Source organism: Lepidochelys olivacea (genome assembly GCF_965140295.1).
Source record: "Lepidochelys olivacea isolate rLepOli2 genome assembly, chromosome: 13".
Classification (NCBI taxonomy): Eukaryota; Metazoa; Chordata; order Testudines; family Cheloniidae; genus Lepidochelys; species Lepidochelys olivacea.
This window is the reverse complement of record NC_140423.1, coordinates 20,238,183-20,249,921: the sequence shown is the minus strand read 5'-3', so window position 1 is coordinate 20,249,921 and position 11,739 is coordinate 20,238,183. Positions and strand designations below refer to the sequence as shown.

General features: G+C 50.0%; 1 protein-coding gene across 1 annotated transcript; it reads left to right on the top strand.

Moving 5' to 3' along the window:
• Positions 1 to 21: 21 nt before the first annotated feature.
• Positions 22 to 5,597, top strand: LOC311529882 (myb/SANT-like DNA-binding domain-containing protein 7). Its single transcript, XM_084646168.1, has 3 exons — positions 22 to 78; positions 3,867 to 4,470; positions 5,059 to 5,597. Exons 1-3 carry the CDS (start codon positions 64 to 66, stop codon positions 5,082 to 5,084), a joined length of 645 nt encoding a protein of 214 aa, XP_084502294.1. The 5' UTR covers positions 22 to 63; the 3' UTR covers positions 5,085 to 5,597.
• The last annotated feature ends 6,142 nt before the right edge of the window (positions 5,598 to 11,739 follow it).

Below are 11,739 nucleotides of genomic sequence, written 5' to 3'. Positions count from 1 at the left end.
CCATTGGGCCAGAGGGGCCGCGGTGCGGGGGGCGTGGGCGGGTAAGGAAACCTCTCGGCAGCTATGGCAACCGGGGAGGTGAGGGCTGGGTGGGTGCGTAAGGAGGGGATAGTGCAGCTGGGCAGGTGGAGAGGGGATGGGGTGGTAGAGGGGGTGGGGCTGTGGGGAGGCTGAGAGGGGGTGGGGCTGTGGGGAGGCTGAGAGGGGATGGGGTAATAGAGAGGGGTGGGGCTGTGGGGAGGCTGAGAGGGGATGGGGTGGTAGAGAGGGGTGGGGCTGTGGGGAGGCTGAGAGGGGATGGGATACTTGAGAGGAGTGGGGCTGTGGGGAGACTGAGAGGGGTTGGGGTCGTGGGGAGGCTATGAGGGGATGGGGTAATTGAAACAGGATGGGAGGTGAAGGGGAGCTGATGACATCATCATTGATCTCCCAGCCTCAGACCTGCACTCTGTTTCCTACTCTGTTCCCCTTTCCTCACGCCCCGTCTAGGCCATATCTGAATCTTGCTGCTTTTCCTTAGTGTTTCCAAGCTCCAGACTTTCCCCTGTGCCTGTCCATGCCCTCATCCTCTCCCATCTCAACTACTGTCTTGGCCTCTTCTCTGGCCTGGCTTTGCCTTCTGTAACCTTACGCCTCTCAGCCCTATTGCTGCTAAACTGTCTTCCTAGAACTCTTTTATTGTGTTTCCCTCTCCCTGCCCCCAACTCTTTTATTGGGTTTCCCTCTCACCCCCAATCTTCAAGACCCTCCACTGGTTCCCCCTTTTTCATCACATCAAACACAAGTTTAAAGTCTGTACCGTCAAGGCTCTTCACAAGTTAGCGCCTCCCTATTTATTATTTTCTGAACTCACTGATTCACAACCACCCCTTTCACTCCATTGGAGCCAGCAAACTCCATTAGCTGCCCGTCTGCTCTCCCAGCTGGTCAGGGGCTCCAAGGCAGAGGCATTGGGGGAGGGGCACCTGAAGTGCACCAGCACTTGATAGACTGCTGGGTAGCTGCAAGGCCATGCAGCTTTGAAGGAATTTAGGGCACAAGGCCCCTTAGGAGGCCATTCCAGTCAGTGTAAGTTAGAGCAGCCCTGTGATTGCTCTAATTTGTGCCTCCAGGGACAAGGGGAAAAAGTTGTTTAACAATAGCAGCAGGACAACACATCACAACCTTTGTCTCACAAGACAAAACTCTACTATGCTACTAAACAGAATAAGATAAATGAAATGGTTCTCAGCTTGCATTAGATAGTTCCAAAACCTGTTTGAGGCACTTTTGGCTTCAGTAATTTGTAACCATCAAAAGACATACAAAACAACAAGGATCTTGAGCTTAAACTGCAGTGCAGTACATCTGGAAAGATACTTATCTATAATTTACATACAGTGTAAATAATATCTGCATATTTACCCAAGTAGAGCAATTCAGCATTGGATACCCATGTACCTGACAATACCTTTGTATTTGTATACTGTTCCAAGTAACTAGGCACCTGTATATAATATCAGACCTTTCACACCTTGTGGCGGTCTCCTCAGAAGAGGGTTGAGGCAGGCATCTGTAGGTAGTGGCATATGTGGATGGAACAGATGTTTGCTCTTCTGCAGCCTATAGCATAACCTGTTTTTGTTAGTCCTCTTCCCAGGACTTAATAACAATGATGAAATTAAATGATAGTCCTGTAATAAAAGGTAGTTTGCAAATGGTACTGCTGATCCATGTCATTTCCAGCAGATGGCACAAGTGTCTTAAATGTTAATCAAATGTATGCTGACCTTTCTCAGTAACAAAAGGCATTTGAGGAAATATACTGTCTTCTGAGGGTATAAAAGATGAGTCTCCAGTTTAGAGCAGAACTCTGTACCTAAACTAGGGATGTAAAAGCTTAACCAGTAAGCATTAGGCTTGGATTGGAGTGGCCTCAGCCCTGCTGTGCCAGTGAGACCCCAGTCCCGGCCGGAGCAGGCCCCTGGCTGTGCAATGCCGGCTGGACCTCAGCCCCAGCTGCACTGGCTAGGCCGACAGGACCCCAGTACCGGACATAGAGGGCCCCCAACCCTGGCCGTGCCGGCCAGCAATAGCCCAGTCCTGGCTGCATGGTGCTGGCCTGCCAGAGCTCAGCCCCAGCTGTACCACACTGGCTGAGCTAGCAGGACTCCAGTCCCAGCCGGAGCAGGCCCCCAGCCGGAGCAGGCCCCCAGCCCTGGCTGCGCCGCGCCAGCTGGCGGGAGTGGGCGGGAGCTCAGCTCTGGCTGGCCAGACCTCAGCCCCGGCCACACTGCACTGAGCCAGACTCCAGACCCCACTGTGCCAGGCCCTCCCAGCTACCTTGGTTAACCAGTTAAACAAAATAATTTTAATATTTAACTGGTTAACTTTTTAAACCGATATTTACATCCCTAACCTAAACTGGTCACTAATCTTAGACATGCCATCATGATGTGTTTTGTATACTCAGATATCGTGGTGATGAACATAGTACAAGAATTTAAATACACAGAATCATCCACAAGTATGTGTAGAGGATCCTGTTAATCAAAATGAATATTTGTGGAGCACAAGACCTCATAAGCAGTGTACCCAGCTACTTGACCTAGCTGAACTGTTCAACTCCCTGCTTGGGAGCTAAACGCTTTCCCTTTCCCTATGACTACCTCCTGTGGAGTGAATGAAGGTCATCCTGTGAAATTTAAAATACATTTAAAGAGACCCAAACTCTATCCCTACAGCCAAAATTTGTCCTGGTCTTGGTAATCATCTGTTTAGATTCTGCTTCTCTCTGGCCTACCTGGCACACCTCTCACTCTCCTCCATTCCATTTAAAACCCCACCATCAAACTCATCTTCCTCTCGTACTGTTCTGACCATTTCACCCCTTTTTAGTCCCTGCACTGGGTCCACTTCTGCACCAAATTCAAGCTCCTCATCTTACCTTTAAGGCTCTAGGCCAGATTTTTAAAAGTATTTAGATGTCTAAAGATGCAGATAGGCTCTTATTTGGAGTTTCATAAGCAATGAGACTTGGGGGACCTGACAGGTTTCAGAGTAGCAGCCGTGTTAGTTTGTATCTGCAAAAAGAACAGGAGTACTTGTGGCACTTTAGAGACTAACAAATTTATTAGAGCTTATTAGTCTCTAAGGTGCCACAAGTATTCCTGTTCTTTTTGGGGGACTTGAGTGTTTCAACACAGAGCATTACAGCGCCTAACTGTTAGGGGCCTAGAAAATCACAGGAACAAACACTGTGATTCCCAAAGCCGATTTAGGCACCTAGGCTCCCTGTACAATACATGGGGAAAAAGAGGCACTTTACAATATGATCCATGGAAGTCAGCATGCTAGGTGGGGAGTCACCTAAGCTAGCCAATGGGAAATGCCAACAAGAGGGGTATATCCTAAGGCCAACAGCTCCAACATGAAAGATGCAGGGGACACCACATCACACTATCCCAAAGCTCAGTGGTGAGAGCACTGTCCCGAGAGATGGCAGAGCCTTGTTTAAATCCTTTCTGCCAAAGAGATGGAAACTAAACCTGAGCCCTGGTCTACACTAGGACTTTAGGTCGAATTTAGCAGCGTTAAATCGATGTAAACCTGCACCCGTCCACACAATGAAGCCTTTTATTTCGACTTAAAGGGCTCTTAAAATCGATTTCCTTACTCCACCCCTGACAAGTGGATTAGCGCTTAAATCGACCTTGCCGGCTCGAATTTGGGGTACTGTGGACACAATTCGACGGTATTGGCCTCCGGGAGCTATCCCAGAGTGCTCCATTGTGACCGCTCTGGACAGCACTCTCAACTCAGATGCACTAGCCAGGTAGACAGGAAAAGAACCGCGAACTTTTAAATCTCATTTCCTGTTTGGCCAGCGTGGCAAGCTGCAGGTGACCATGCAGAGCTCATCAGCACAGGTGACCATGACGGAGTCCCAGAATCACAAAAGAGCTCCAGCATGGACCGAACGGGAGGTACGGGATCTGATCACTGTTTGGGAAGAGGAATCCGTGCTATCAGAACTCCGTTCCAGTTTTCGAAATGCCAAAACCTTTGTCAAAACCTCCCAGGGCATGAAGGACAGAGGCCATAACAGGGACCCGAAGCAGTGCCGCGTGAAACTGAAGGAGCTGAGGCAAGCCTACCAGAAAACCAGAGAGGCGAACGGCCGCTCCGGGTCAGAGCCCCAAACATGCCGCTTCTATGATGAGCTGCATGCCATTTTAGGGGGTTCAGCCACCACTACCCCAGCCATGTTGTTTGACTCCTTCAGTGGAGATAGAGGCAATACAGAAGCAGGTTTTGGGGATGAAGATGATGATGATGATGATGAGGTTGTAGATAGCTCACAGCAAGCAAGCGGAGAAATCGGTTTTCCCGACAGCCAGGAACTGTTTCTCACCCTGGACCTGGAGCCAGTACCCCCCGAACCCACCCAAGGCTGTCTCCTGGACCCAGCAGGCGGAGAAGGGACCTCTGGTGAGTGTACCTTTTAAAATACTATACATGGTTTAAAAGCAAGCATGTGAAAGGATTACTTTGCCCTGGCATTCGCGGTTCTCCTAGATGTACTCCTAAAGCCTTTGCAAAAGGTTTCTGGGGAGGGCAGCCTTATTGCGTCCTTCATGGTAGGACACTTTACCACTCCAGGCCAGTAACACGTACTCGGGAATCATTGTAGAACAAAGCATTGCAGTGTATGTTTGCTGGCATTCAAACAGCATCCGTTCTTTATCTCTCTGTGTTATCTTCAGGAGAGTGAGATATAATTCATGGTCACCTGGTTGAAATAGAGTGCTTTTCTTCAGGGGACACTCAGAGGAGCCCATTCCTGCTGGGCTGTTTGCCTGTGGCTAAACAGAAATGTTCCCCACTGTTAGCCACAGGGAGGGGGGAAGGTTGAGGGGGTAGCCACGCGGTGGGGGGAGGCAAAATGCGACCTTGTAACGAAAGCACATGTGCTATGTATGTAATGTTAACAGCAAGGTTTACCCTGAAAGAGTGTAGCCACTGTTTTATAAAATGTGTCTTTTTAAATACCGCTGTCCCTTTTTTTTTCTCCACCAGCTGCATGTGTTTCAATGATCACATGATCTTCTCCTTCCCAGAGGCTAGTGAAGCTTAGAAAGAAAAAAAAAAAACGCACTCGCGCTGAAATGTTTTCCGAGCACATGCTGTTCTCCCACACTGACAGAGCACAGACGAATGCGTGGAGGCAAATAATGTCAGAGTGCAGGAAAGCACAAAATGACCGGGAGGAGAGGTGGCGGCCTGAAGAGAGTAAGTCGCGGCCTGAAGAGAGGGCTGAAGCTCAAATGTGGCGGCAGCGTGATGAGAGGAGGCAGGATTCAATGCTGAGGCTGCTGGAGGACCAAACCAGTATGCTCCAGTGTATGGTTGAGCTGCAGCAAAGGCAGCTGGAGCACAGACTGCCACTGCAGCCCCTTTGTAACCAACCGTCCTCCTCCCCAAGTTCCATAGCCTCCACACCCAGACGCCCAAGAACGCGGTGGGGGGGCCTCCGGCCAACCAGCCACTCCACCACAGAGGACTGCCCAAAAAAAAAGGCTGTCATTCAATAAATTTTAAAGTTGTAAACTTTTAAAGTGCTGTGTGGCATTTTCCTTCCCTCCTCCACCACCCCTCCTGGGCTACCTTGGTAGTCATCCCCCTATTTGTGTGATGAATGAATAAAGAATGCATGAATGTGAAGCAACAATGACTTTATTGCCTCTGCAAGTGGTGATTGAAGGGAGGAGGGGCGGGTGGTTAGCTTACAGGGAAGTAGAGTGAACCAAGGGGCGGGGGGTTTCATCAAGGAGAAACAAACAGAACTTTCACACCGTAGCCTGGCCAGTCATGAAACTGGTTTTCAAAGCTTCTCTGATGTGTACCGCACCCTCCTGTGCTCTTCTAACCGCCCTGGTGCCTGGCTGCGCGTAACCAGCAGCCAGGCGATTTGCCTCAACCTCCCACCCCGCCATAAACGTCTCCCCCTTACTCTCACAGATATTGTGGAGCACACAGCAAGCAGTAATAACAGTGGGAATATTGGTTTCGCTGAGGTCTAAGCGAGTCAGTAAACTGCGCCAGCGCGCCTTTAAACGTCCAAATGCACATTCTACCACCATTCTGCACTTGCTCAGCCTGTAGTTGAACAGCTCCTGACTACTGTCCAGGCTGCCTGTGTACGGCTTCATGAGCCATGGCATTAAGGGGTAGGCTGGGTCCCCAAGGATACATATAGGCATTTCAACATCCCCAACAGTTATTTTCTGGTCTGGGAATAAAGTCCCTTCCTGCAGCTTTTGAAACAGACCAGAGTTCCTGAAGATGCGAGCATCATGTACCTTTCCCGGCCATCCCACGTTGATGTTGGTGAAATGTCCCTTGTGATCCACCAGAGCTTGCAGCACTAACGAAAAGTACCCCTTGCGGTTTATGTACTCGGCGGCTTGGTGCTCCGGTGCCAAGATAAGGATATGGGTTCTGTCTATGGCCCCACCACAGTTAGGGAATCCCATTGCAGCAAAGCCATCCACTATGACCTGCACATTTCCCAGGGTCGCTACCCTTGATATCAGCAGATCTTTGATTGCGTGGGCTACTTGCATCACAGCAGCCCCCACAGTAGATTTGCCCACTCCAAATTGATTCCCAACTGACCGGTAGCTGTCTGGCGTTGCAAGCTTCCACAGGGCTATTGCCACTCGCTTCTCAACTGTGAGGGCTGCTCTCATCTTGGTATTCATGCGCCTCAGGGCAGGGGAAAGCAAGTCACAAAGTTCCATGAAAGTGCCCTTACGCATGCGAAAGTTTCGCAGCCACTGGGAATCGTCCCAGACCTGCAACACTATGCGGTCCCACCAGTCTGTGCTTGTTTCCCGAGCCCAGAATCGGCGTTCCACAGCATGAACCTGCCCCATTAGCACCATGATGCATGCATTGGCAGGGCCCATGCTTTCAGAGAAATCTGTGTCCATGTCCTGATCACTCACGTGACCGCGCTGACGTCGCCTCCTCGCCCGGTATCACTTTGCCAGGTTCCGGTGCTGCATATACTGCTGGATAATGCGTGTGGTGTTTAATGTGCTCCTAATTGCCAAAGTGAGCTGAGCGGCCTCTATGCTTGCCATGGTATGGCATCCGCACAGAAAAAAGGCGCGGAACGATTGTCTGCCGTTGCTCTGACGGAGGGAGGGGTGACTGACGACACGGCTTACAGGGTTGGCTTCAGGGAGCTAAAAATCAACAAAGGGGGTGTCTTTACATCAAGGAGTATTTCAGGCAGGACTTCACGGAGGGTTCCAATAAGAAATGGTGCACCTAAGTTATTGTTCTTATTGGAACAAGGAGGTTAGCCTGGCCTCTGATTGATACATGGCTAGATTTACCTCGCTGCACCTTCTCTGTGAGTGACTGCAGTGTGACCTAGAGGAATGAGTCCCCTAGACAGGGGAGGAGGCAAATGAGTACAAAACAAATCTGGTCTATTTCTTGTTTTGATCCACTCCATCTATCTTTTACATCTTTGGCTGGCAGCAGACGGTGCAGAAGGACTGCATGCCATCCACATCTCATGGCTGCTCGGCAGAAGATGGTACAGTACGACTGCTAGCCATCCTCATCTCTTGCCTGCCTGGCAGAAGATGGTACAATACGACTGCTAGCAATCCGTATCGCCTGCCTGCTCACCATAAGACGGTTCAATAGGACTGACTGCAGGACTAAAGAGAATGACCTGGTCAAGTCACTCTAAATTAAGTCCCTGCGCCCATGTCTGTCCAGGCGCTCCCAGCCGACGTGGCCAGGAGCACCTCGGACATGACGATGATGGCTACCAGTCGTATTGCACCGTCTGCTGCCACAAGGCAATGGGTTGCTGCTACTGTGTAGCAAAGCCGTACCGCGTCTGCCAGCACCCAGGAGACATAGGGTGACGGTTACCTGAGCGGGCTCCATGCTTGCCGTGGTATGGTGTCTGCACAGGTAACTCAGGAAAAAAGGCGCGAAACAATTGTCTGCCCTTGCTTTCATGGAGGGAGGGAGGGAACGGGGGCCTGACGATATGTACCCAGAACCACCCGCGACAATGTTTTAGCCCCATCAGGCATTGGGATCTCAACCCAGAATTCCAATGGGCAGCGGAGACTGCGGGAACTGTGGGATAGCTATCCACAGTGCAACGCTCCGGAAGTCGACTCTAGCCTCGGTACTGTGGAAGCACTCCGCTGAGTTAATGCACTTAATGCACTTAGAGCATTTTCTGTGGGGACACGCACACTCGAATATATAAAACCGATTTCTAAAAAACCGACTTCTATAAATTCGACCTTATTCCGTAGTGTAGACATACCCTGAGTCTCCCACATCCCAGGCAAGTGCTCTAACTATGAAAAGTGAAAAGATGGGTTGACAGCAGCAGCAGCTCCTCCTGCTCCAGCCGGATTTTGATTGGGACCTGATCTGGTAGGCAGCCTCTGAGCATGCCTACTGGACTGGGCCCCACAGGGGACTAGTTTCCCTGGTTTGTGAATTGCTCTAGGGCTTAGGTGGGAGATAAGCACCTGGCCACTTAGAGGGACTGCACATGCCCATAGGTGCTTACAGAAGTTTTACAGGGAAAATTTGGGAACCAAGTAAGTTAAAGTGTCTACAGAGTTTGGTGGGGATTTTATGGATCACTATAGAGCCAAAACTGGGATTTAGGTGCCTACATCTGAGACTTAGGTGCCTAAGTCTAGGGTTTAGGCATCTAAGTACCTTTGTGGATCTGGGCCTATGTGCCTAACTCCCATTTCTTTCAATGGGAGTTAGACACCTAGGTGTTTTGAAAATTCCAGTGGGTGCCTATCTGCATTGTTAGGTCCCTAATTACCTTTAAAAACCTGGCCTTCTGTCCCTGTTTTAATCTCATCTCTTGTCTCCATCATGCTCTTGTCCAAGCCCTAAAGTCTGCCAAAATGGCTTCCTTTTCTGCCCCATTTGTTTCCCTCTTCTACAAAAGCTTCTGTGCCTTCTGCAATGCTGCCCCATGTCTTCAGTGTCCTGTTGTCTTATCCAAATCTCCCACAAAGTCACACAACCTCTTTCCTCATTTAGCTTCCCGCTCTAAGCTCACCTCTTTCCACAATCTCTCCAACAGTGACTCACTCCCCTATGCTATCTTTCTAACTAGCTACCTGTATAATAATTTATTTTCTATATTCCTCCCTCTTGCCTTATGTCAATACTCTCTGCATCATGCCTTGTCGTATTAACCTGGACTGTGAGTGCTTTGGAGCAGGGATGGGGGCCCAGATCCTCAAAGATATTTAGGCACCTAGTTCTCTTATTCCCTCCTGTAAAGTGCCACAGACCTCAACTTGTATCTTATTCTCAGCCTTATGCAGTCTGTCAAAATAAATTATTCAAAGCAGCGTGCATGAGGCACAGGCCAGGCCTCAATCAATTATGAAATAATGGGCTCCTTTGAGGCACAGTGGCCATTGTCTGGTATGCTCTGCTTGGTGTCCCCCTCTGGATGCCTTGTTTTGGCCCTATGACCTTCATTCTAATCCCTGGTTTCTTATTTTTTGCCTCCCCCTCCCTCAGTTTTGCTCTGGGTTTTATAGTTTTTCCCCCTCAACGGAGGGGATCGGCCTTTCATTCTGGGTGGGGCCAGTCCCTTCTTACTTGCAATAGGTAAGAAGTGATGAGATTAGGAAGACAGGTATTCAGTTTGGACCCATGTAGTAGCCACTCCCCCTCCCATGCCAAGTATATTGGATTGAATACAGTGATATACCAGAGGAGAGCTTTGCTTTGACTTTTAACAGTCACTTTCTGGGCTCTGCAAAAGGTGCCGACAAGTATAGAAGTGGAGATAGGGAGAGACAAAGATTTAATTCCCTGCCAAATAAGTTTCCACAGGCTGCTTTGCAAATTTTCTAAATAGATGTGCACAAACAAAGATCAGGAACATGAACAGTTGCACTTGCCAATGTCCTTATGCCCAGGAACTGATTTACACTCTCCTCATAACTTTAGGACCAATGCATGCCATCCCTCCCTTCCCATGGAAGGGCAGGAGCACTGTGCTGCAAGTCTGTTAACAGAAAATCAAGGGGATAGACAGATTGCAACCATCAAAAGATTTGCAAGTGGAACAAGTAACTATGAAACTGGTAATAACTGAAGGCTAATGGTCTTCATTTAGCAATTGTAAGGCTGCGAGTTTGTCATGGAGGTCACAGATTCCATGATTTTCCTCCATGACTTCTGCAGTGGCCGGTACACCTGGCCTGGGGGCAGCTCAGGCAGCTGCTGTGCCAGTTGCACAGGCCGCTGTTGGGGCAGTCTTGGGACACCATGCCACTCTGCCCCAGCAGCAGCAGGAATCTGGGTTAGGGAGGGCGCAGGAGGTTGGTGCACAGGATGGGGTGAGGTGGGTTCTGGGCGGGGCTTACCTCAGGGGCTCCCTGGAAGCGGTGACATCCCCCTTGCTGCCCATCCCCCAGCACCAGTGGGGGTCCCGGCGGAGCTGGTCACCACTGCTGCCCCCAGCACCTGCAGTGCCCCTGGGCCACCCCCCCCCCCACAAGATTTAGTCAGAGGTATATAGTAGTAGTCATGGACCATGAATTTTTGTTTACTGACTGTGACCTGTCCATGACTTTTACTGAAAATAGCCATGACTAAAACGTAGCCTTAGCAATTAGCCACAAGAGATTGTGAGCTGCATAAAAGGAAAGGCTGGGCTTATAAGTGAGGAGTGAGTTATGTGAAAAACTTGTGGTTTTTAAACCGAGTTTTTAGTTAAACTAGTGCTAAAGGCTAAGTGGGATGTATTTATTATGGGTTAGCTTAAATTGATTCGGAAATGACTTCAGATAGTCTAATTAAAACTTAGTTATTTTGAGTTAAGAGTGCCCACACAATTGTCTGTGCTAACTACATTGGTTTAAAAAATGATGTTAGTGAAACTGGTGCAACTTTCTCTTGTAAACAGGGCCTTTGTGACATGTCTTTTGGTTGAGATAATAGGGAAGGTGCCAAAATTCTGATTATACTGGCATGTCTATGAGACTGCTGTCTTTGTTAGATTTTCATGTAATCCAAGAACTGTTTATGTAGGAAAGGGCAGGGACCATGGGTAGTGGGTAGCATAGGCATGGGAAGGCTGTGCCTCTCCAAACAGCCTGGCATGGTCCTCCCATGCTCCACCCCAGACCCCCTCCTGCTTGCTTTCAGTTCCCTTCCCGCTAGGCTGGGGCAGGCAGGCTGGGGCCAGTGCTCACACCCACCTGGTGCTGGGGCTGCAGGGTGCTCTGGGCTCCAGTGGGGGAGGGGAGTGGAAAGAGAGAGGCAGGGCCTTGGTCGGGGGGGACACAGAAGGGGCTAGCCTCCCCCAATGGCACAACTTCCCCACATCCCAGCCCAGGGCCCTAACAGCGGCAGAGTGGTCTGCCATTGGGTCAGTGGGGATCCTGACTACAACATGCTGACCTAATCTCTGGCAGCGCTGCAGCCAGCCTGGGGTCAGTTGCCCTGGGACACTTCCTATACTCCCCCTTGGGTGTACCTTGCAAGGGTCGTCCTCCATCTCCCCAGGGTACACTGCAAGTGGCAGTCCCAGCAACTCCTCAGCATCCAACATATCTGGCTGTACGGGTAGCTCAGGGCCCTTCTCAGGACAGCAGAAGTCTTCTGTGTCTACAGCAGGGAGAACGCATCCAACTCCTTTGGCAGCTGCCTCCCAACTGAGCT

Coding starts and splice junctions, on each gene's coding strand:
- LOC311529882 (XM_084646168.1), top strand. Junction 4,471..5,058: donor AGGCGGAGAAGGGACCTCTG/GTGAGTGTACCT, acceptor TTTCTCCACCAG/CTGCATGTGTTTCAATGATC.